Genomic DNA, 24,997 nt, shown 5'->3' with positions numbered 1-24,997 from the left:
CCAGTCATACAAGGAGAATGGTCTCATGTCTCCCATCAAAAAGAAAGCAAGCACTTGTTCAGAGTGAGCGGTCTGTCTACCAGAAGATGGTTGCTGACTGCTAGACCACCAGTCAAGACCTGCAGTTGTCTCTGGGGGCCCCTACTGAACCAGCAAGCAAAGACATCAGGATGCATTAATCCTCAATCCTCTCAGTAGTAACTCATAGTAGGGGTTAGAGGTCAATCTTCTTCGATATACATTATTGGCTGATAGTAGGGGTTAGAGGTCAATCCTCTCAGAATAACACAGTTGAGCACATGGGAATGGTTGGCTTTAATGGATATTACCCTAGTTCCATTGATGGTGGGAGGAGTGACAATGAATAACTATACAGTGGTAGAGGAAGTATAGACAAGATCATCTACTCTCTCTGTTTCATCACCTAGTCAATACTCTCAGATCTATAGAAATATACAGTGGTAGAGGAAGTATAGACTAAATAATTGACTGTCTCTTCCTCTGTTTCACCGCGTCGTCAGCAGGGACTTTTGTGTGTGGTCAGAACATGAAGGAGGAGGAGGGTCTATAAGTCTGTAACTGGAGATCACAGTCTCACTCAGCATCAAGACAGGATGAAACTCACACTGCTCTGCTGGCAGCTCTGTAAGTACTCTCCCTCCCTGTGTGTGTGTGTGTGTGTGTGTGTGTGTGTGTGTGTGTGTGTGTGTGTGTGTGTGTGTGTGTGTGTGTGTGTGTGTGTGTGTGTGTGTGTGTGTGTGTGTGTGTGTGTGTGTGTGTGTGTGTGTGTGTGTGTGTGTTGTGTGTGTGTGTGTGTGCGTATGTGTTGTGTGTGTGTTTCGGCAGGTGAGATGGAACATCTTACGATTATCTATTATTATCTATTATCTATTATCTCAGTTTAAAATCTATATAGTTGAATATCTATATAGTTGAATATCTATATAGTTTAATATCTATATAGTTTAATATCTATATAGTTTAATATCTATATAGTTTAATATATATATGGTTTAATATCTATATAGTTTAATATCTATGTAGTTTAATATCTATATAGTTTAATATCTATATAGTTTAATATCTATATAGTTTAATATCTATATAGTTTAATATCTGTATAGTTTAATATCTATATAGTTTAATATCTATATAGTTTAATATCTATATAGTTTAATATCTATATAGTTTAATATCTATATATAGTTTAATATCTATATAGTTTAATATCTATATAGTTTATAGTCTTGTCTCAGCCAGGTCGGGGTCCATAGTGGGGTCATATTAGTTTGTAGCTGAGAGTCTCCTCTTTCCATAGTGGGGTCATATTAGTTTGTAACTGAGTCTCCTCTTTCCATAGTGGGGTCATATTAGTTTGTAACTGAGTCTCCTCTTTCCATATTGGGGTCATATTAGTTTGTAACTGAGTCTCCCCTTTCCATAGTGGGGTCATATTAGTTTGTAACTGAGTCTCCTCTTTCCATAGTGGGGTCATATTAGTTTGTAGCTGAGTCTCCTCTTTCCATAGTGGGGTCATATTAGTTTGTATCTGAGAGTCTCCTCTTTCCATAGGGGGTCATATTAGTTTGTAGCTGAGAGTCTCCCCTTTCCATAGTTGGGATAGTTGGGTCATATTAGTCTGTAACTGAGTCCCCTTTCCACGAGACTTGTGGGAGTTGTAGAGTGCCATTCCACACAGATGTGGAAGTCCAACATAGTCTGATGCTGTGGATTGCAACACAGACGATGCAAAAACACAGATCTCTTAAATTGACGGATTTTGATGGGAATTGTTGCAGTATGTTAATAAGATTCACACAAGAATGTGTTAATAGACTATTAAGTAAATTAATATCTGTGGTGCAGCTCAGTGTTTCCATCATGTACCATAGTGATAATTCTCTCTGTGTGTTTCAGTGTTTCCATCATGTACCATAGTGATAGTTCTCTCTGTGTTTTAGTGTTTACATCATGTACCATAGTGATAGTTCTCTCTGTGTGTTTCAGTGTTTACATCATGTGCCATAGTGATAGTTCTCTCTGTGTGTTTCAGTGTTTACATCATGTGCCATAGTGATAGTTCTCTCTGTGTGTTTCAGTGTTTCCATCATGTACCATAGTGATAGTTCTCTCTGTGTGTTTCAGTGTTTACATCATGTACCATAGTGATAGTTCTCTCTGTGTGTTTCAGTGTTTACATCATGTACCATGGTGATAGTTCTCTCTGTGTGTTTCAGTTTTTACATTATGTACCATAGTGATAGTTCTCTCTGTGTGTTTCAGTGCTGTTGAGTTCACTGGTATACTGTAGCCTCGGACAAGGTGGAGGTGAGTACATTTATCTATATTCATCACCTGATCTACAATAGTAACATTTATCTATACTCATCACCTGTTCTATAATAGTAACATTTCTCTATATTTCTCTCTCTCAGCCAATCATCAGTTATTTGTGTAAGTACTGTGCTTGTTGATTTCCCTTCCCTATAAGACTGTTGTCAATTTTCTTACTGTACAATAGCATTGTATCTGGTCGACCACTATTTTTTTCCAGAAGTTTACTAAGGTTTGGTAATAGGCTGACTGGTCAGCTATTTGAGCCAGTAAAGGGGGCTTTACTATTCTTAGGTAGCGGAATGACTTTAGCTTCTCTCCAGGCCTGAGGTCAAACGCTCTCTAGTAGGTTTAAATTAAAGAAATGGCAAATAGGAGTGGCAAATTCATCCGCTATTACAGCATCCTCAGTCATTTCCCATCCAAGTTGTCAGAACCCGGTGGCTTGTCATTGTTGATAGACAACAATAATTTCACACTGACTTTACGGAATTCAAAAGCACAATCCTTGTTCTTTCATAATTTGGTCAGATAATTGGATGTGTTGTGCCAGCATTTGTTGCTGACATGTCATAACTAAGTTTGCTTATCTTGCCAATTAAAATTCCTTAGGGCTAGGCTCCTTTTTTCTCAATTTCGCCTGCATGACGTGCCCAAAGTAATCTGCCTGGTACTCAGGCCCTGAAGCCAGGGTATGCACATAATTGGTACCATTGAAAGAAAACACTTTGAAGTTGAAGTTTGTAGAAATGTTAAAATAATGTATGCGACTATAACACAATAGATATGGTTGGAGAAAATCCAAAGAAAAACCAACCAGAATAAAAATTATTTGAGAGACCATCCTAATTTTAAAGATTAGCTCCCTGGATGCAATTCCTATGGCTTCCACAGGGTGCCAGAAGTCTATGTTCAAGGTTTTAGGCTTGTAACTTCAAAAACTAAGAAGAAATCTAAGTTTTAGCACAGGGACTCAGTCTTGGAAATTCGTACTATGAAGACAGAACGCACCTGCTAAAATCGGTTTCCTATTGAACATACTTCTTTCCATAAGATAGTTTGATTACATTTTAGGGTATCTGAGGAGTGTATAGAAATGTATTTTGACTTGTTGAAACAAAGTTTAGGGGTTTTCGGATTCATTTCTCTGCATGTTGATCAGTGGATTACTCAAATCGATTGCGCCAACTAAACAGACTTTTTGGGATATAAAGAAGGATTTTATCTAACAAAACGACACTACATGTTATAGCTGGGACCCGTTAGATGACAAGTCAGAGGAAGATTTTCAAAAAGTAAGTGAATATTTAATCGCTATTTGTGAATTTATGAAACCTGTGTTAATGGAAAAATATTTTGACGTGGGGCGCCGTCCTCAAACAATCGCATGGCATGCTTTTGCTGTAATAGCTACTGTAAATCAGAGATAGATGAAGAAGAATCTTTCAACTGATACAAGACACGTATATGTACCTAAATGTTTAAAATCCATCAATTTTACGATTATTTACTTCAATTGCTCCAGTTTCACCGGAAGTTGTCCCACTAGCCCTAAGAAGCTCTGATTGAACCATGTTGTAGAGTGTTGATAAATGTAGCTCTGATTGAACCATGTTGATAACTGTATCTCTGATTGAACCATGTTGTAAAGTGTTGATAACTGTATCTCTGATTGAACCATGTTTAAAGTGTTGATAACTGTAGCTCTGATTGAACCATGTTGTAAAGTGTTGATAACTGTATCTCTGATTGAACAATGTTTAAAGTGTTGATTACTGTATCTCTGATTGAACCATGTTGTTAAGTGTTGATAACTGTATCTCTGATTGAACCATGTTTAAAGTGTTGATAACTGTAGCTCTGATTGAACCATGTTGTAAAGTGTTGATAACTGTATCTCTGATTGAACCATGTTGTAATGTGTTGATAACTGTAGCTCTGATTGAACCATGTTGTAAAGTGTTGATAACTGTATCTCTGATTGAACCATGTTGTAATGTGTTGATAACTGTATCTCTGATTGAACCATGTTATAAAGTGTTGATAACTGTATTTCTGATTGAACCATGTTGTAAAGTGTTGATAACTGTATCTCTGATTGAACCATGTTGTAATGTGTTGATAACTGCACCTCTGATTGAACCATGTTGTAAAGTGTTGATAACTGTAGCTCTGATTGAACCATGTTTAAAGTGTTGATAACTGTAGCTCTGATTGAACCATGTTATAAAGTGTTGATAACTGTATTTCTGATTGAACCATGTTGTAAAGTGTTGATAACTGTATCTCTGATTGAACCATGTTGTAAAGTGTTGATAACTGTAGCTCTGATTGAACCATGTTTAGTGTTGATAACTGTAGCTCTGATTGAACCATGTTGATAACTGTAGGTCTGATTGAACCATGTTGATAACTGTAGGTCTGATTGAACCATGTTGTGAAGTGTTGATAACTGTAGCTCTGATTAAACCATGTTGTAGAGTGTTGATAACTGTATCTCTGATTGAACCATGTTTAAAGTGTTGATAACTCTATCTCTGATTAAACCATGTTGTAGAGTGTTGATAACTGTATCTCTGATTGAACCATGTTGATAACTGTAGCTCTGATTGAACCATGTTGTAAAGTGTTGATAACTGTATCTCTGATTGAACCATGTTGTAAAGTGTTGATAACTGTATCTCTGATTTAACCACGTTGTAAAGTGTTGATAACTGTATCTCTGATTGAACCATGTTTAAAGTGTTGATAACTGTATCTCTGATTGAACCATGTTGTAAAGTGTTGATAACTGTATCTCTGATTTAACCACGTTGTAAAGTGTTGATAACTGTATCTCTGATTGAACCATGTTTAGTGTTGATAACTGTATCTCTGATTGAACCATGTTTAGAGTGTTGATAACTGTATCTCTGATTTAACCACGTTGTAAAGTGTTGATAACTGTATCTCTGATTGAACCATGTTTAAAGTGTTGATAACTCTATCTCTGATTAAACCATGTTGTAGAGTGTTGATAACTGTATCTCTGATTGAACCATGTTGATAACTGTATTTCTGATTGAACCATGTTGTAAAGTGTTGATAACTGTAGCTCTGATTGAACCATGTTTAAAGAGTTGATAAATGTATCTCTGATTGAACCATGTTTAAAGAGTTGATAACTGTATCTCTGATTGAACCATGTTTAAAGAGTTGATAAATGTATCTCAGAGCTGAGTTTGCCTTTTTCCCAAAAATGTATTTAAGGTGCTCCAAAGCTTTTTAGTATAATTCTTTTATAATTAATTTTTGTTTATATTAGTCACATGATTTCTTAATTTGCAGTATGTTTGCCAATCAGTTGGGCTGCCAGATTTATTTGTCATACCTTTTGTCTCATCCCTCTCAACCATATCATTTTTCAATTCCTCATCAATCCAAGGGCATTTAACAGTTTTTACAGTCATTTTCTTAATGGGTGCATGCTTATTAGTAGCTGGAATAAGCAATTTCGTAAATGCGCCAAGTGCAGCGTCTGGTTGATCCTCATTGCACACCACAGACCAGCAAATATTCTTTACATCGTCAACATATGAATCATTACATAACCTCTTGTATGACCTCTTATACACTATATTAGGCCCAGCCTTTGGAACTTTGCTTTTCCTATATATGGCCACTATATTGTGATGAATACATCCTGTGGATCTGGATACTGCTTTAATAAAGCACATTTCTGCAGCAATAGATGTTGATGATTTAATTCCCGTGCAGTTTTCCCTGGAAGGTTGGATGTACCAGGTTGCAGGCGCTGGTTAAAGTTTGAAGTTTTTTCTTGAGTGGGCAGCTTGATGAGAGCCAGTCAATATTTAAATCACCCAGAAAATGAACTTGCCTAGAGTGGTGGGTGCAGAGTCAATTGCAGCGAGCAGAGGATACTGGGGAAGCCGACTTAATTTGGAATCCCAAACGCCCCAAAACAATTGCCGATAAATATACAAAAAAATTGTCCGACCCAACACAGGACACAAACGGACAGGAACACAAACACGTACACTCTGACTAACAGAAAACAATCCCGCACAAAAATAGGCGGGCCTAACAGGCTTAAATAGACATGAATCAATAAACAAAATAAGAGACAGGTGCAACCAATAAGACCAAACAAACAGAAAAGGAAAAATGGGTGACCGGCGACGACAACCGCCGAGCGCCGCCCGAACAGGCTGGGGAGCCACCTTCGGTGGGAGTGACAATACTTCTCTGTTGATGTGAAAAACATTTCAAGCATTTCCCACATGTTATCGATACTGACTGTTAACGCTTGATGGTCTATAGCAGCTTCCCACCAGAATGGGCTTTAGGTGAGAAAGATGAACCTGTAGCCATATTACTTCAACAGTATTTAACATTAGATCTTCTCTAAACTTTACAGGAATGTGGTTCTGAATATGAACAACAAAACCGTCCCCGTTGGCATTTCTGTCTTTTCTGTAGATGTTATAACGATGTATTGCTACCACTATATCATTTATATTGGAGCTGCAAAAAAGTGGTCTTCCTACTGGGGCTCAGTGTATCTCTGGTTCATTGGCTCATGATTAATGCATACCATTTTATTTTTTATTTTTTATTTTACAGTTATTTTACCAGGTAAGTTGACTGTGAATACATTCTCATTTTATAGCAACGACCTGGGGAATAGTTACAGTGGAGAGGAGCCAACTGTAAGCTGTAGGATCAACATTCAGGGATATTAAGGGGACATCATTTAAGTTACTTACAATGTGTCTGCCAACGCTCCTAGGATAATGTACATTTGATGCAGCATTATGACATTGTCACACTGGTAGGGATTAACTGAGCTGGTCTTGGGTCATTGATCAGTCATTGTTTCATCTTATCTATGAACATAGACAGGGCTTTAACTCCTCTAGCTCTACAAAGATATAGGGTGCAGTCCAGGTAGCAGGCTGTCTGCCACTAGCACAGTCAGTGTAGTCAGCTCAGCTATCCCCATTGAGACCGTGTCTGTGTCTCGATCTAGGTTGGGCAAAACTAAACATGGCGTTGTTCGCCTTAGCAATCTCACTGGAATAAAGACCTCCTCCATTCCTGTCATTATTGAAAGAGATTGTGACATCTCACATCTCAAAATAGGGCTACTTAATGTTAGATCCCTCACTTCCAAGGCAGTTACAGTCAATGAACTAATCACTGATCATAATCTTGATGTGATTGGCCTGACTGAAACATGGCTTAAGCCTGATGAATTGACTGTGTTAAATGAGGCCTCACCTCCTGGTTACACTAGTGACCATATCCAGGGCGCATCCTGCCACTGCGGAGGTGTTGCTAACTTTTACAATAGCAAATTGTCACGACTTCCACCGAATTCGGTCCCTCTCCTTGTTCGGGCGGCGGTCGACGTCACTGGCCTTCTAGCCATCGTCGATCCGCTTTTCATTTTCCATTTGTTTTGTCCTTGTCATACACACTGTTGTAGTAAAGTCAACATTCAATGTATTAATATGAGTAATAGACTATACTAGTAACGGATACATTCAACGTATTTATATGAGCTATAGTAGTTAAGGAGACATTCAATGTATTAATTTGAGATATAGACTATAGTAGTTAAGGAGACATTCAGTGTATTCATTTGAGATATAGACTATAGTAGTTAAGGAGACATTCAGTGTATTAATATGAGTTATAGTCTATAGTAGTTAAGGAGACATTCTATGTATTAATATGAGATATAGTCTATAGTAGTAAAGGAGACATTCTATGTATTAATGTGAGATATAGACTATAGTAGTTAAGGAGACATTCTATGTATTAATGTGAGATATAGACTATAGTAGTTAAGGAGACATTCTATGTATTAATGTGAGATATAGTCTATAGTAGTAAAGGAGACATTCTATGTATTAATGTGAGATATAGACTATAGTAGTTAAGGAGACATTCTATGTATTAATGTGAGATATAGACTATAGTAGTTAAGGAGACATTCTATGTATTAATGTGAGATATAGACTATAGTAGTTAAGGAGACATTCAATGTATTAATATGAGTTGTAGACTATAGTAGTAAAGGAGACATTCTATGTATTAATGTGAGATATAGACTATAGTAGTTAAGGAGACATTCTATGTATTAATGTGAGATATAGACTATAGTAGTAAAGGAGACATTCAGTGTATTAATATGAGTTATAGACTACAGTAGTAAAGGAGACATTCAATGTATTAATATGATCTATAGTCTATAGTAGTTGAGGAGACATTCAGTGTATTAATATGAGTTATAGACTACAGTAGTAAAGGAGACATTCAATGTATTAATATGATCTATAGTATATAGTAGTTGAGGAGACATTCAGTGTATTAATATGAGTTATAGACTATAGTAGTAAAGGAGACATTCAATGTATTAATATGATCTATAGTCTATAGTAGTTGAGGAGACATTCAGTGTATTAATGAGTTATAGACTATAGTAGTAAAGGAGACATTCAATGTATTAATATGAGTTATAGTCTATAGTAGTTGAGGAGACATTCAGTGTATTAATATGAGTTATAGACTATAGTAGTAAAGGAGACATTCAATGTATTAATATGAGTTATAGTCTATAGTAGTTGAGGAGACATTCAGTGTATTAATATGAGTTATAGACTATAGTAGTAAAGGAGACATTCAGTGTATTAATATGAGTTATAGTCTATAGTAGTACAGGAGACGTTCAATGTGTCATGTCATTAAATTGAAGACATAGTTTTATCAAATATTCTCTGTAATTAGTATAACGTGATCAAAGTAATTAATCGTGTAACTGTAATTAACTAGGAAATAGGGGGCACCAAGGAAAGTATTCAGATTACAAAGTTATAATTTCTCAATATAACCTTTCAGATATTTTATATCTGATCAATTAGTCTTCAAATTAATGAATTATTTACTTTACCTCACGTTAGTCTCATTCCAAACATCGTAAATTGTTTGGTTATCTGCATGAACCCAGTCTTCATTTTGAGTCATCCATAGAGCAATTGTCTTAAATAATTTATTTATTACTAACTAAGTATTTCACAGAAATGCATAAACACACAAACAAGGTAAATATGGTTACAATAAATGATAGGGGGATGTGCCCTAGTGGGCTAAACCGGCATGGCGGCTTGTTAGACAAAAGGGGAAGTGGGGGTCGACTAAGAAGTCACTACAGAGTTAATAACTATAAAATTTGAAATGCTAATCCTTTGCACATGAACGCTCACTCATTCGGGAACAATTGCATTCAATATATATATTTACTCTCAGTGTGTCGTCTCATTTGCTGTTGATAAGTTTGTTTCTGTTGGAGAGTTTTGTCCTCTCTCTCTCTCTCTGTCTTGGTTAGAGGGGATAGTTCAGAGTGACATTCATTTGTTATAGAATGGATGTTTCGGCGGTTGTCGTTAATAATTACCATCAAAGACTTGTTCTTATTCTGTCGGTATCGATAGTCTAAGATTTTAACCACGTGGAATGGTTAAAAGATTCAACAATGGTCTACAATCTTTGTCCTCCCATGATTGAGAGAAACATGGTCTGGTGATAATTTCTCAAAGTTGGGTTTTATTCGGAATTGCAGAAAAGGGTCGGTCCCAGGACACCTGACCCTAACTGGGCTCAGGGGCGGTCCTCTGATTTAGTACAAATCAAAAGGGAATTTATATTTTCATTCATTAAACAGCCCAAAATCATATTACACAATTTTACAAACAGTATCATACTCACTCATTCATATTATACAACAAGTAGATGTAAACCTCATATCTGAGGCTATTATATAAACAGCGTTATGGTAATGTGGCCACACCGTCTCCCATGATCTTCCACAAGTTGTAACAAACGGATCAGTTCGTAGCTGGATTTTTCACCGATCTTTTATACTTTCTCCGGAACATGAAATTTGTTCGTACCTCAAGTTCTGTGAGGTGGAAGAAATTCCTTAGTGTAATTGAACATTTACTCTGCCTCTCATACTATGTGGCCATGTGGCAGGGTCTTCTCAGGAATTTACAACCTCTCTCTGACCACAGCAGCCTAGTTGAAGGAGGCAAGGGGGAGGCAGGGAGAGGGGGCTGGGCCTTGCTATACCCAAAGAGGGCAACGGCATGACAAATTTATTAATTTGAGTTATAGTCTATCGTAGTAAAGGAGACATTCAATGTATTAATAGGAGTTATAGTCTATAGTAGTAAAGGAGACAATCAATGTATTAATAGGAGTTATCGTCTATAGTAGTAAAGGAGACATTCAATGTATTAATATGAGTTGTTGAGGAAATTTCCTGTATTACCAAATCATGAGAGAGCAAACCACACACAAGTCAGAGTTATCATAAAGTCCATCTTTAATTATATGAGCTTCACCATAGCCTTGTGACTCGCAGATCAATTCAGTGTCTATAAATGAATTCTCTGAGAGTGCTTAAAAATAGTTCTTAGTATCATTTATAGCCAAGACACACCCATCTCAACTCACATGACGAATAACAGATCTTAGGAACAGTACAAAGGAAGACTTTACTTGAGAGAGGAGTATCCCATAGCCAGACAGCATTAGCTATAAATTATCTTTCAGTTTGGTCTCCTAAACGAAGTTCTTATCTCGTTCTTGGTATCACTTAGGACCAAAACATTACCTCATACAATGGCATATATCAATTGTCAATTCTAGATACTCCCATCTCAAATACACCTCCTCCTGGACAAGCTCACCGAGACAGTGAGCCTCTTAGGTCATATACTAGATCAAGTTAAGGGCAACCTCAGAGGAGACATGTAATAGTTACAGACACATTCCCATAAGAAGACAAGCCTGACCTCTCCCCTCTCTGGGGCTCTTTCCCACATAAGCATACTTATGAAAATTGATAAAAACATCAATCAATGTTACCTAAAGAATTCTGATTCTGCCACAACAGAGTTATAGGCTTTAAAAGTTCTGTTTGAAAAAGCTAACCTTAGCTTTCCTATCTGACTGAGTATATTGGTTCCTGAGTTCCCTGAAAGGTTACATATTGCGGGGCCTATTCGATGCTAATGCAGAACGCCACAGGATGTTTTTGTGCTGGTCAAGGGCATTCAAATCTGGGGTGAACGAAGGGCTATATCTGTTCCTAGTTCTATATTTTTTGAAAGGGGCTTATTTAAGTAGGAAAGGAAAACACTTTTAACCTCTTGAAGCTAGGGGGCACTATTTTTATTTTATGAAAAATAACATTCCCAAAATAAACAGCCTATTTCTCAGGACCAGATGCTAGAATATGCATAAAATTGACAGCTTGGGATAGAAAACACTATAAAGTTTCCAAAACTGTAAAAATATTGTCTGTGAATATAACAGAACTGATATTGCAGGCGAAAGCCTGAGAAAAATCCAATCAGGAAGTGACTCTTATTTTGAAACCCATGTGTTACTATGCATCCCTATTGACCATTGAAAGGGATATCAACCAGACTCCTTTTTCTACGGCTTCCCTAAGGTGTCTACAGCCTTTAGACGTAGTTTCAGGCCTTTATGTTGAAGAATGAGCGTAAACAACCACATCGCGTAAGTGTACAGCTGATGGCTCTCAGAGTGATTCTTGCGCAAAAGAGAGAGGTAGCCATTTTTCCTCCCGGTCCTACTGAAAAGCCAACTGTCCCGGTTGATATATTATCAAAAAGATATTTGAAAAACACCTTGAGGATTGATTATAAAAAACGTTTGCCATGTTTCTGTCGATATTATGGATATAATTTGTAATTTTTTTCTGCGTTGTCGTGACCGCTATTTCCGGTGGATTCCTGGGCATAACGCATCAAACTAACAGAGGTATTTGGATATAAAATATATATTTATGGAACAAAAGGAGCATTTGCTGTCTAACTGGGAGTCTCGTGAGTGAAAACATCTGAAGATCATCAAAGGTAAACGATTAATTTAATTGCTTTTCTGATTTTCGTGACCAAGCTTCCTGATGCTAAGTGGAAAGAATGCGATGCTAGGCTATCGATAAACGTACACAAACGCTTGTATTGCTTTCGCCGTAAAGCATAATTTCAAAATCTGAGACGACAGGGTGATTAACAAAAGGCTAAGCTGTGTTTCGCTATATTTCACTTGTGATTTCATGAATATGAATATTTTCTAGTAATATGTTTTGACCCTTGCGCTCTGCTATACAGCGGTTGTGACAATTCTCCAGGAGCCCGGAGGAATAGTTCTAAGAGGTTAAGTGGTGCTGAAACCTGCATTATAAATTGGGTGGTTCCAGCCCTGAATGCTGATTGGCTGGAAGCCATGGTATATCGGGTGTGACAAAACATTTATTTTTATGCCGAAAGAGTCCGAATCTCATCTTCTCATGACCTTATCTCTCTCTCTCTCCCTCCTCTCGATCTCCTCCTCGCTCTCTATCCCTCTCTCTTGCTCTCTTTCTCAGATATCTCTCTTCCTGCCTATCTGAGTGTCAGTCCTGACAGATCTCAGTTCTTTAAATATGAGTCTTTCTCTCTGAGCTGTGAGGATCAGGGGAACTCTGCTGGATGGAGAGTGATGAGGAACGCAGAGAGAGGGAATGTTTCAGAGTGTAATATTGACTGGGGAAAACAACAAGGGTCTTCATGCATCGTATTGCTAATACCATCAGACAGTGGAGTGTACTGGTGTGAGTCTGGGTCTGGAGAACACAGCAATGCTGTCAACATCACAGTACATGGTATGTCCACAAACACCATCTACTAACATTATTGTGTTTAGTGGTTCATCTGGTTTCAGATAGCTGATGTTATGTTTATATATGATGTTTATATATTATATACAGCTGGAGCTGTGATCCTGGAGATACCTGTTTATATATTAATTTTATATATTATATATAGCTGGAGCTGTGATCCTGGAGAGACCTGTTTATATATTATATACAGCTAGAGCTGTGATCCTGGAGAGACCTGGTTATATATGATGTTTATATATTATATACAGCTGGATCTGTGATCCTGGAGAGACCTGTTTATATATAATGTTTATATATTATATACAGCTAGAGCTGTGATCCTGGAGAGACCTGTTTATATATTATATACAGCTGGAGCTGTGATCCTGGAGAGACCTGTTTATATATTATATACAGATGGAGCTGTGATCCTGGAGAGCCCTGCCCTTCCTGTGACTGAGAGAGATTCTGTGACTTTGAGCTGCAGATATCAGGGAACTCTCTCTAACCTCACAGCTGATTTCTACAAAAATGGATCCCTCATCAGGACTGAGACTACAGGAGAGATGACCATCCCTGCAGTATCCGAGTCAGATGAAGGACTCTACAAGTGTAACAACTCTGAAGGAGAATCACCAGAGAGCTGGATGACAGTGACAGGTTAGAATATGAGAAACCTTGACATTCAGATCTTCTGGTTCTTCTTTACACTGTTAAGAGGTGCTGAAACCTGCATTATAAACTGGGTGGTTCTTCTTTACACTGTTAAGAGGTGCTGAAACCTGCATTATAAACTGGGTGGTTCTTCTTTACACTGTTAAGAGGTGCTGAAACCTGCATTATAAACTGGGTGGTTCTTCTTTACACTGTTAAGAGGTGCTGAAACCTGAATTATAAACTGGGTGGTTCTTCTTTACACTGTTAAGAGGTGCTGAAACCTGCATTATAAACTGGGTGGTTCTTCTTTACACTGTTAAGAGGTGCTGAAACCTGCATTATAAACTGGGTGGTTCTTCTTTACACTGTTAAGAGGTGCTGAAACCTGCATTATAAACTGGGTGGTTCTTCTTTACACTGTTAAGAGGTGCTGAAACCTGCATTATAAACAGGGTGGTTCTTCTTTACACTGTTAAGTGTTGCTAAAACCTATAAACTGGGTGGTTCCAGCCCTCAATGCTGATTGGCTTGGAAGCCGTTGTATCACACGGTACACGGTAAAGCATGTATTTTTACTGGTTGGTAACCAGTTTATAATAAAGCACCTCAGTGGTTTGTGGCGATGCATAAGATCAGTATGTTGGTATATTGGCCATACAGTGCCTTGCGAAAGTATTTGGCCCCCTTGAACTTTGCGACCTTTTGCCACATTTCAGGCTTCAAACATAAAGATATAAAACTGTTTTTTTTTGTGAAGAATCAACAACAAGTGGGACACAATCATGAAGTGGAACGACATTTATTGGATATTTCAAACTTTTTTAACAAATCAAAAACTGAAAAATTGGGCGTGCAGAATTATTCAGCCCCTTTACTTTCAGTGCAGCAAACTCTCTCCAGAAGTTCAGTGAGGATCTCTGAATGATCCAATGTTGACCTAAATGACTAATGATGATAAATACAATCCACCTGTGTGTAATCAAGTCTCCGTATAAATGCACCTGCACTGTAATAGTCTCAGAGGTCCGTTAAAAGCGCAGAGAGTATCATGAAGAACAAGGAACACACCAGGCAGGTCCGAGATACTGTTGTGAAGAAGTTTAAAGCCGGATTTGGATACAAAAAGATTTCCCAAGCTTTAAACATCCCAAGGAGCACTGTGCAAGCGATAATATTGAAATGGAAGGAGTATCAGACCACTGCAAATCTACCAAGACCTGCCATCCCTCTAAACTTTCAGCTCATACAAGGAGAAGACTGATCAGAGATGCAGCCAAGAGGCCCATGATCACTCTGGATGAACTGCAGAGATCTACAGCTGAGGTGGGAGACTCTGTCCATAGGACAACAATCAGTCGTATATTGCACAAATCTGGCCTTTATGGAAGAGTGGCAAGAAGAAAGCCATTTCTTAAAGATATCCATAAAAAGTGTTGTTTAAAGTTTGCCACAAGCCACCTGGGAGACACACCAAACACGTGGAAGAAGGTGCTCTGGTCAGATGAAACCAAAATTGAACTTTTTTGGCAACAATGCAAAACATTATGTTTGGCGTAAAAGCAACACAGCTCATCAGCCTGAACACACCATCCCCACTGTCAAACATGGTGGTGGCAGCATCAAAACATAAAGCAAAATCTACAATGGAATGGTTCAAAAATAAACATATCCAGGTGTTAGAATGGCCAAGTCAAAGTCCAGACCTGAATCCAATCGAGAATCTGTGGAAAGAACTGAAAACTGCTGTTCACAAATGCTCTCCATCCAACCTCACTGAGCTCGAGCTGTTTTGCAAGGAGGAATGGGAAAAAATGTCAGTCTCTCGACGTGAAAAACTGATAGAGACATACCCCAAGCGACTTACAGCTGTAATCGCAGCAAAAGGTGGCGCTACAAAGTATTAACTTAAGGGGGCTGAATAATTTTGCACGCCCAATTTTTCAGTTTTTGATTTGTTAAAAAAGTTTGAAATATCCAATAAATGTCGTTCCACTTCATGATTGTGTCCCACTTGTTGTTGATTCTTCACAAAAAAATACAGTTTTATATCTTTATGTTTGAAGCCTGAAATGTGGCAAAAGGTCACAAAGTTCAAGGGGGCCGAATACTTTCGCAAGGCACTGTATACTGTAAAACACCTATTGCTTAAATATGTACTGGCTTGGTAGTAACATGTCTAACACTGTATTTGCTGTAACTAACCATGGAAATATACTGAACATTTACATTAGGAACAGAAGAACTAACCATGGAAATATACTGAACATTTACATTCACAAACAGAATACTAAATCTGTGTTCATGTACAGAACATAGTCGGAAGTTTACATAGACTTAGGTTGGAGTCATTGAAACTCGTTTTTCAACCACTCAACAAATATGTTCTTAACAAACTACAGTTTTGGCAAGTCGGTTAGGACATCTACTTTGTGCATGACACCAGTAATTTTTCCAACAACTGTTTACGGAAATATTGTTTCACTTATAATTCACTATATCACAAGTCCAGTGGGTAAGAAGTTTACATACACTAAGTTTACATACACTAAGACTGTGCTTTCTGATAGGCGAATTGCGATCATTTGAGTCAATTGGAGGTGGATGTATGTCACGCCCTGACCTTAGAGAGCTTTATATGTCTCCATTTTGGTTTGGTCAGGGTGTGATTTGGGTGGGCATTCTATGTTCCATTTTCTATGTTTTCTATTTCTTTGTTTTGGCCGGGTGTGGTTCTCAATCAGGGACAGCTGACTATCGTTGTCTCTGATTGGGAACCATACTTAGGCAGCCCTTTTTCCCACCCTAATAATAATGATAATTCCAGTGTACTCCCTTCAATCATTAGTTTTAAACTTCCTCAATGGTCATATGTACTGCACCTTGGTCTTCCTCTTTCGACAGCCGTGAAAATGTATTCAAACTCAGTGGCTCAAAAATTAATTATTTAAGACCTCAGAAAGAAGTTGTAGAACTCCAAAAGTCCGGTTCATCCTTGGGAGCAATTTCCAAACGCCTGAAGGTACCAGGTTCGTCTGTACAAACAATAGTGTGCAAGTTTAAACACAATGGGATCACGCAGCCGTCATACAACTCAGGAAGGAGACGCGTTCTGTCTCCTAGAGATGAATGTACTTTGGTGCGAAAAATGAAAATCAATCCCAAAACAACAGCAAAGGACCTTGTGAAGATGCTGGAGGAAACAGGTATAAAAGTATCTATATCCACAGTAAAACGAGTCCTATATCAACATAACCTGAAAGGCCGCTCAGCAAGGAAGAAGCCATTGATCAAAAAAAAACATAAAAAAGCCAGACTACAGTTTGCAACTGCACATGTGGACAAAAATCGTACCTTTTGGAGAAATGTCCCCTGGTTTGATGAAACATAAATAATGACCATCGTTATGCTTGGAGGGAAAGGGGGAGGCTTGCAAGCCGAAGAACAACATCACAAGGGACGCACAAGGGGTGGCAGGTTCATGTAGTAGGGGTGCTTTGCTGCAGTAGGGCCTGGTGCACTTCACAAAATGGATATATTGAAGCATCATCTCAACATATCAGTCAGGAAGTTAAAGCTTGGTCGCAAATGGGTCTTCCAAATGGACAATGACCCCAAGCATACTTCCAAAGTTGTGGCAAAATGACTTAAGGACAACAAAGTCTAGGTATTGGAGTGGCCATCACAAAGCCCTGACCTCAATCCTATAGAACATTTATGGGCAGAACTGAAAAAGCGTGTGCGAGCAAGGAGGCCTACAAACTTGCTTCTGTTACACGAGCTCTGTCAGGAGGAAGTGGCCTAGATTCACCCAATTTATCTGGAGTATTTCTCCTTTCTTATCCGGTGTCCAGTTTGAATTTAAGTATACTCTAATTCTCTCTCTTTTTCTCTCTTTCTCTCTTTCTTTCTTTCTCACTTTCTCTTTTTTTATTTCTTTCTCTCTCTCGGAGGACCTGAGCCCTAGGACCATGCCTCAGGACTACCTGGCCTGATGACTCCTTGTTGCGCCCTAGTCCGCCTGGCTGTGCTGCTGCTCCTGTTTCAACTGTTCTGCCTGTGCCTAAGGAACCCTGAACTGTTCATCGGACGTGCTACATGTCCCAGACCTGCTGTTTTCATCTCTCTAGAGACAGCAGGAGCGGTAGAGATTTATTTTATTTTATTTTAATTTCCCTTTATTTAACCAGGTAGGCTAGTTGAGAACACCTTTATTTAACCAGGTAGGCTAGTTGAGAACACCTTTATTTAACCAGGTAGGCCAGTTGAGAACACCTTTATTTAACCAGGTAGGCCAGTTGAGAACACCTTTATTTAACCAGGTAGGCTAGTTGAGAACACCTTTATTTAACCAGGTAGGCTAGTTGAGAACACCTTTATTTAACCAGGTAGGCTAGTTGAGAACACCTTTATTTAACCAGGTTGGCCAGTTGAGAACACCTTTATTTAACCAGGTAGACTAGTTGAGAACAAGTTCTCATTTACAACTGCGTCCTGGCCAAGATAAAGCAAAGCAGTGTGACACAAACAACAACACAGAGTTACATATGGAATAAACAAGCGTACAGTCAATAACACGATAGAAAAAAGAACGTCTATATACAGTGTGTGTAAATGGCGTGAGGAGGTAAGGCAATAAATAGGCCATAATAGCGAAGTAATTACAATATAGCAGATTAACACTGGAGTGATAAATGAGTAGATGATGATATGCAAGTAGAGATACTGGTGTGCAAAAGAGCATAAAAGTAAATAAAAACAATATGGGGATGAGGTAGGTAGATTGGGTGGGCTATTTACAGATGGACTATGTACAGCTGCAGCGATCGATTAGCTGCTCAGACAGCTGATGTTTAAAATTAGTGAGGGAAATATAGGTCTCCAGCTTCAGTGATTTTTGCAATTCGTTCCAGTCACTGGCAGCAGAGAACTGGAAGGAAAGGCGGCCAAAGGAGGTGTTGGCTTTGGGGATAACCAGTGAGAGATACCTGCTGGAGCGCGTGCTACGGGTGGATGTTGTTATCGTGACCAGTGAGGTGAGATAAGGCGGAGCTTTACCTAGCATAGATTTATAGATGGCCTGGAGCCAGTGGGTCTGCCGACAAATATGTAGCGAGGGCCAGCAGACTAGAGCATACAGGTCGCAGTGGTGGGTGGTATAAGGTGCTTTGGTAATAAAACGGATGGCCCTGTGATAGACTGCATCCAGTTTGCTGAGTAGCGTATTGGAAGCTATTTTGTAGCTCGGTAGGATAGGTAGGATAGTCAGTTTTACTCAGGATAGTTTTGCGACGTGAGTGAAGGAGGCTTTGTTGCGAAATAGAAAGACAATTCTAGATTTGATTTTGGATTGGAGATGTTTAATATGAGTCTGGAAGGAGAGTTTACAGTCTAGCCAGACAACTAGGTATTTGTAGTTGTCCACATATTCTAGGTCAGAACCGTCCAGGGTAGTGATGCTAGTCAGGCAGGCGGGTGCCGGCAGTGAACGGTTGAAAAGCATGCATTTGATTTTACTAGCGTTTAAGAGCAGTTGGAGGCCACGGAAGGAGTGTTGTATGGCATTGAAGCTTGTTTGGAGGTTAATTCATTCTTGTGACTCTCAAACCCGGATCTGGGAGCGTAATCATCGCCTGACATGAATTAGCATAACGCAACGGACATAAATCTTCCCAAAAAATATTCCTATTCATCACAAGTGAAATATATTGGAACACAGATTAGCCTTTTGTTAATCACCCTGTCATCTCAGATTTTCAAAATATGCTTTACAGCCAACGCTAGACAAGCATTTGTGTAAGTTTATCGATATCCTAGCATAGCATTATGCCTTGCTAGCAGCAGGCAACCTTGTCACGGAAATCAGAAAAGCAATCAAATTAAATCGTTTACCTTTGATGAACTTCGGATGTTTTCACTCACGAGACTCCCAGGTAGATAGCCAAAGTTCATTTTTTCCCAAAATATAATTTTTATAGGCGAAATAGCTCGGTTTGTTAATGGTGGCGGGACCCCTTTATGTCAGATTATAATGGTGGCGGGACCCCTTTATGTCAGATTATAATGGTGGCGGGACCCCTTTATGTCATAGATTATAATGGAGGCGGGACCTCTTTATGTCATAGATTATAATGGAGGCGGGACCCATTTATGTCATAGATTATAATGGTGGTGGGACCCCTTTATGTCATAGATTATAATGGTGGCGGGACCCCTTCATGTCATAGATTATAATGGTGGCGGGACCCCTTTATGTCATAGATTATAATGGTGGCGGGACCCCTTTATGTCATAGATTATAATGGTGGCGGGACCCCGTTATGTCATAGATTATAATGGTGGCGGGACCCCTTTATGTCATAGATTATAATGGTGGCGGGACCCCTTTATGTCATAGATTATAATGGTGGCGGGACCTCTTTATGTCATAGATTATAATGGAGGCGGGACCCCTTTATGTCATAGATTATAATGGTGGCGGGATCTCTTTATGTCATAGATTATAATGGTGGCGGGACCCCTTTATGTCATAGATTATAATGGTGGCGGGACCCCTTTATGTCATAGATTATAATGGTGGCGGGACCTCTTTATGTCATAGATTATAATGGAGGCGGGACCCATTTATGTCATAGATTATAATGGTGGCGGGACCTCTTTATGTCATAGATTATAATGGAGGCGGGACCCATTTATGTCATAGATTATAATGGTGGCGGGACCCCTTTATGTCATAGATTATAATGGTGGCGGGACCCCTTTATGTCATAGATTATAATGGTGGCGGGACCCCTTTATGTCATAGATTATAATGGTGGCGGCACCCCTTTATGTCATAGATTATAATGGTGGCGGGACCCCTTTATGTCATAGATTATAATGGAGGCGGGACCCATTTATGTCATAGATTATAATGGTGGCGGGACCCCTTTATGTCATATGGAGGCGGGACCCATTTATGTCATAGATTATATGACGAGCTTTCATAAATGTACTTTTGGCATTGGCTAATGTTCTCATGTTCGGTTATCTTAATGTAATCTTTGACATGTTACCCTATTCAGAAATTGCAAATGTACTGGGTGTCACCTTCTCTTCCTCTGGCCAATGTACTTATGTCCTTGCTACTTTAGCATAGCAACTGGACCTATTTATATTACATTAGCTCCCACAGTCACCCCCTTTGAAAAGGGGGAGGACCACGGCAGCTTTTCAATATTTAGGGAACTTGGGCGATATGAAAGAGAGGTTGAACAGGCTGGTAATAGGGGCTGCAACAATTGCGGTGGATAGTTTTAGAAAGAGAGGGTCCAGACTGTCTAGCCCAGCTGATTTGTACAGGTACAGGTTTTGCAGCTCTTTCAGAACATCTGCTATCTGGATTTGGGTGAAGGAAAAGCTGGGGAGGCTTTGGCAAGTAGCTGCGGGGGGTGGGGGGGGGGGGGCAGAGCTGTTGGCTGGAGTTGGGGTAGCCAGGAGGAAAGCATGGGCAGCCATAGAGAAATGGTTATTGACATTTCCGATTATGTTGAAATGTTGTAGTTGGGTATGGAAATTTCAGAATTTTTGGTGGCCTTCCTAAGCCAGGATTCAGACACGGCAAGGACATCAGGGTTGGCGGAGTGTGCTAAAGCAGTGAGTAAAGCAAACTTAGGGAGGAGGCTTCTGATGTTGACATGGATGAAACCAAGGCTTTTTCAATTACAGAAGACAACAAATGAGAGTGCCTGGGGACACGCAGGACCTGGCTTAACCTCCACTTTACCCGAGGAACAGAGGAGGAGTAGGATGAGGGTACGGCTAAAGACTATCAAGACTGGTCGTTGAGTGCGTTGGGGACAAAGAATAAAAGGAGCAGATTTCTGGGCATGGTAGAATAGATTCAGTGCATAATGTGCAGACAGGGGTATGGTGGGGTGCGGGTACAGTTGAGGTAAGCCCAGGCCCTGAGTGATGATAAGAGAGGTTGCATCTCTGGATGTGCTGGTTATACTGGGTGAGGTCACCGCATGTGTGGGAGGTGGTACAAAGGAGGAATCTGATGCATGTAGAGTGGGACTAGGGGCTCCACTGTAAACTAATACAATGATAACTATCCTAAACAACAGTATACAAGGCATAAAGCAATCACAGGTGTTGATTGGGAGAGCTGATGCTCTCAACAACAGCTAATCAGCTAAGACAACAACAGGTAAAATGGCGAAGAATGGGCAGGGGGTCGGTTAACTACACACAGGGCCTGAGTTCGAGGCCGACAGATAAACATAATAAACAAAGTGGAGCACTGTGACAAATGAACAGTCCAGCAGGCATCAGCTATGTAGCCAAGTGATCATTGGGTCCAGTGAACAGCAATAGATGGAGCAGGGAAGCCGCGGGGTAGGCGTTGCTACAGTTGCACGCGGGAGACACAGCATTTAAAGTTAGTAATCCGGGGTAGGTAGAAGCGTCTGCTCCGTCGTCTGGCAAAGGCCGGTTGAAGGCACAGCGGATGGAATTACATGGTGGTGGTACGGCGGGGCGCCGTGTCGACGAAGGGGCAGGGCCAGATTTTGAAAGAGGTATTGCTAGCCGGGAGATGCGCCTGGTTCAGGGCTAGCTTCGGGGCTGGGTCACTTGGTGGCTTGATGATCACGTGCTTTTACATTTGCATTTCTTGCTGTTTGGGGTTTTAGGCTGGGTTTCTGTACAGCACTTTGTGACATCAGCTGATGTAAGAAGGGCTATATAAATACATGTGTTTGATTGATTGATTGATTATTGTGGCAAGCTTGTGGAAGGCTACCCAAAACGTTTCACCCAAGTAAAAAAAAATTGTAAAGGCAATGCTATCAAATACTAATTGAGTGTATGTAAACTTCTGTCCCACTGGGAATGTGATGAAAGAAATAAAAGTTGAAATAAATCATTCTCTCTACTATTATTCTGACATTTCATATTCTTAAAATAAAGTGTGATCCTAACTGACCGAAGACAGGGAATTTTTACTAAATGGCAGGAATTGTGAAAAACTGAATTTAAATGTATTTGGCTAAGGTGTATGTAAACTTCCGACTTCAACTGTATGTGTGTGAGTGTGAGTGTGTGTGTGTGTATATTTTCATTTTGTTATTTTATTTCCATGCCCAACATAATTAAATCTCCAACTGCAGTTCCAGCTCCCATTCCATCTCCAGCAGTCCCAGTGTTGTCCATCTCTCTGCCCAGCACCATCTCCAGTGTTGTTTTAAATTGTTTTCTTTCTCCAACTGCAGTTCCAACTCCCATTCCATCTCCAGCAGTCCCAGTGTTGTCCATGTCTCTACCCAGGCTGCTGTGTAGTCTACTGGTGGGGTCTCCCTACCTGCTGGTGACCATCATACTGATGGTGAAAGGCTGCAGGAGCAGGACTCCGGGTGAGAACCTGAGTTTATTCAGGATCGACTCATTCCAACAGAATACCTGCTGAATACCTGCTGTAATTCACAATGACTCAAAATCAGAAAGGACTGACAATACTGAGAGAGTCATGTTGTAAAGTGTTGATAACTGTATCTCTGATTGAACCATGTTGTAAAGTGTTGATAACTGTATCTCTGATTGAACCATGTTGTAAAGTGTTGATAATTGTCTGTTTAGGGGAAACCAGGATACCCAGGAATACCCACCAAGACCAATTAGGTGAGTTTCTACCTTACAACACAACAGCTGCAGGGGCATAATATGGTATTCTGAACACAGTGTGTACTATATTATGTTACCTCTTAGTAGAAGTAGAAAGTAGGATGGTTTAGAGTCAACTACCACAATATGGTATTCTGAACACAGTGTGTACTATATTATGTTACCTCTTAGTAGAAGTAGAAAATAGGAAGGATTCTCTACCATAATATGTAATGGAACTGATATGAATTCATGAATTTAGGAGTAAATAGCCCTGGTATTGATAAAGAGTATATAGCCTGGGTATTGAAAATGAGTAAATAGCCCTGGTATTGATAAGGAGTAAATAGCGCTGGAATTGATATTGGAGAGCTGGACATAAGGGGGAAATAGCCCTGGTATTTGGTACATAGTAAATAGCCCAGGTATTGATAATTTGTAAATTGCCCTGTTATTGATAATTAGTAAACAACCCTCATATTGATAATTAGTAAATAACCCTGGTATTGATAAGGGAGAACTGGACATAAGCAGGAGCCCCATTGGAAGTAATTTGATCGGATTCTAAGTAGCACAGTATTGACTACATGGCCACACTGATGAACTACTTCTGTGTTGAACAGGTGATTGTGTTGAAGAAAAGAGAGGCTGAGATCACCTGATCACCATAACAACCATCAGAATGGAACTCATGGAATTCTAATATAGAACTGTGAGTCACAATGCTGTATGTTGTTACATTGTAGCTCCACCTGCTGGAACAATAGTGGCATTTGATCAAATGTGATCTATTAACTGATACATGTATTATTCTGATTGGAATGTGTTTTAATATCATGTGTGTTGTATTATTCATTCAGCAGCTGTCCTTTAACATCAGTCATATACTGGTCATATACTGTATAGCATTATGGTTGATACATTGTAAATGCCTTCACTTTTCATGTCTATACAGATCAACTGAGAGGTGTTGTGGTTCAGGCATTATTGTTACAGGTTCAGTATAATGTTATACCGTTACATGTTACAGAGTTGGAAAACATACAGGAGAGGAGAATTCAATTATTACAATTATTTACTTTATTTTCCCATTTTGGTCTCTAGAATAGTGCAGCATAATTTTATTTAATTTAAACATGAAACTAACATAGGCCTTTTGATTTATTGTGGTTGTTTTGTGCAAAATCATTATTTTTCAATTAATCATCGAGGAAAGATATTGCTTTTGTCTTTGTAGCATATAGAAATAAATAAATGATTTTCCTCAATCATGTAGCCTGTTTTTTAATCTGTTCTGAATGACATCACAACCAATTCATTTTTAATTTCATTCACTTCCCTTTAGTATCTTCTAAATCCTCCATTCCAGGTTCCCCCTACAGCCCACAGGGCCTTGAGTATCTTCTAAATACTCCATTCCAGGTTCCCCCTACAGCCCCCAGGGCCTTGAGTTTCTTCTGAATGCACCATTCCAGGTTCCCCCTACAGCCTCCAGGGCCTTACGATAAGCTGTAGATTGGTTAAAGGGCTGGTCATGTGACCATATCACTGTAAAGTCTACACTTGTTTTATTTGGTGCATGTGACAAATAGTTTTTAGAACAAATTCTTATTTACCATTACGGCCAAC

At 39.3% G+C, this 24,997-nt stretch overlaps 1 protein-coding gene across 2 annotated transcripts; it reads left to right on the top strand.

Annotated features, from left to right (window-relative positions):
- The first annotated feature begins 531 nt into the window (after positions 1 to 531).
- LOC110517377 (low affinity immunoglobulin gamma Fc region receptor III-A) lies at positions 532 to 24,636 on the top strand. Of its 2 annotated transcripts, XM_090183268.1 has the most exons (8): positions 597 to 645; positions 2,284 to 2,328; positions 2,436 to 2,454; positions 12,800 to 13,075; positions 13,490 to 13,732; positions 22,981 to 23,121; positions 23,345 to 23,386; positions 23,992 to 24,636. In XM_090183268.1, exons 4-8 carry the CDS (start codon positions 12,913 to 12,915, stop codon positions 24,018 to 24,020), a joined length of 618 nt encoding a protein of 205 aa, XP_090039394.1. In that variant the 5' UTR covers positions 597 to 645; positions 2,284 to 2,328; positions 2,436 to 2,454; positions 12,800 to 12,912; the 3' UTR covers positions 24,021 to 24,636. The 2 variants fall into 2 exon arrangements, with proteins under 2 accessions (XP_090039393.1, XP_090039394.1); XM_090183267.1 differs by lacking the exon at positions 2,436 to 2,454 and having other exon boundaries at positions 532 to 645.
- Positions 24,637 to 24,997: the final 361 nt, after the last annotated feature.

The sequence above is a fragment of the Oncorhynchus mykiss genome, chromosome 9, assembly GCF_057628025.1.
Source record: "Oncorhynchus mykiss isolate SJ-2025 chromosome 9, ASM5762802v1, whole genome shotgun sequence".
NCBI classification, from domain to species: Eukaryota; Metazoa; Chordata; class Actinopteri; order Salmoniformes; family Salmonidae; genus Oncorhynchus; species Oncorhynchus mykiss.
This window is presented reverse-complemented; position numbering and strand designations above follow the sequence as displayed.

What these genes read in the sequence shown, in the direction of transcription:
- LOC110517377 (XM_090183267.1), top strand. Translation starts at nt 615, where the DNA reads ATGAAACTCACACTGCTCTGCTGGCAGCTCT. An exon ending in ACTGCTCTGCTGGCAGCTCT is followed by an intron (nt 646 to 2,283) that starts GTAAGTACTCTC and finishes TGTGTGTTTCAG; the next exon opens with TGCTGTTGAGTTCACTGGTA. An exon ending in CTGCAGGAGCAGGACTCCGG is followed by an intron (nt 23,122 to 23,344) that starts GTGAGAACCTGA and finishes TTGTCTGTTTAG; the next exon opens with GGGAAACCAGGATACCCAGG.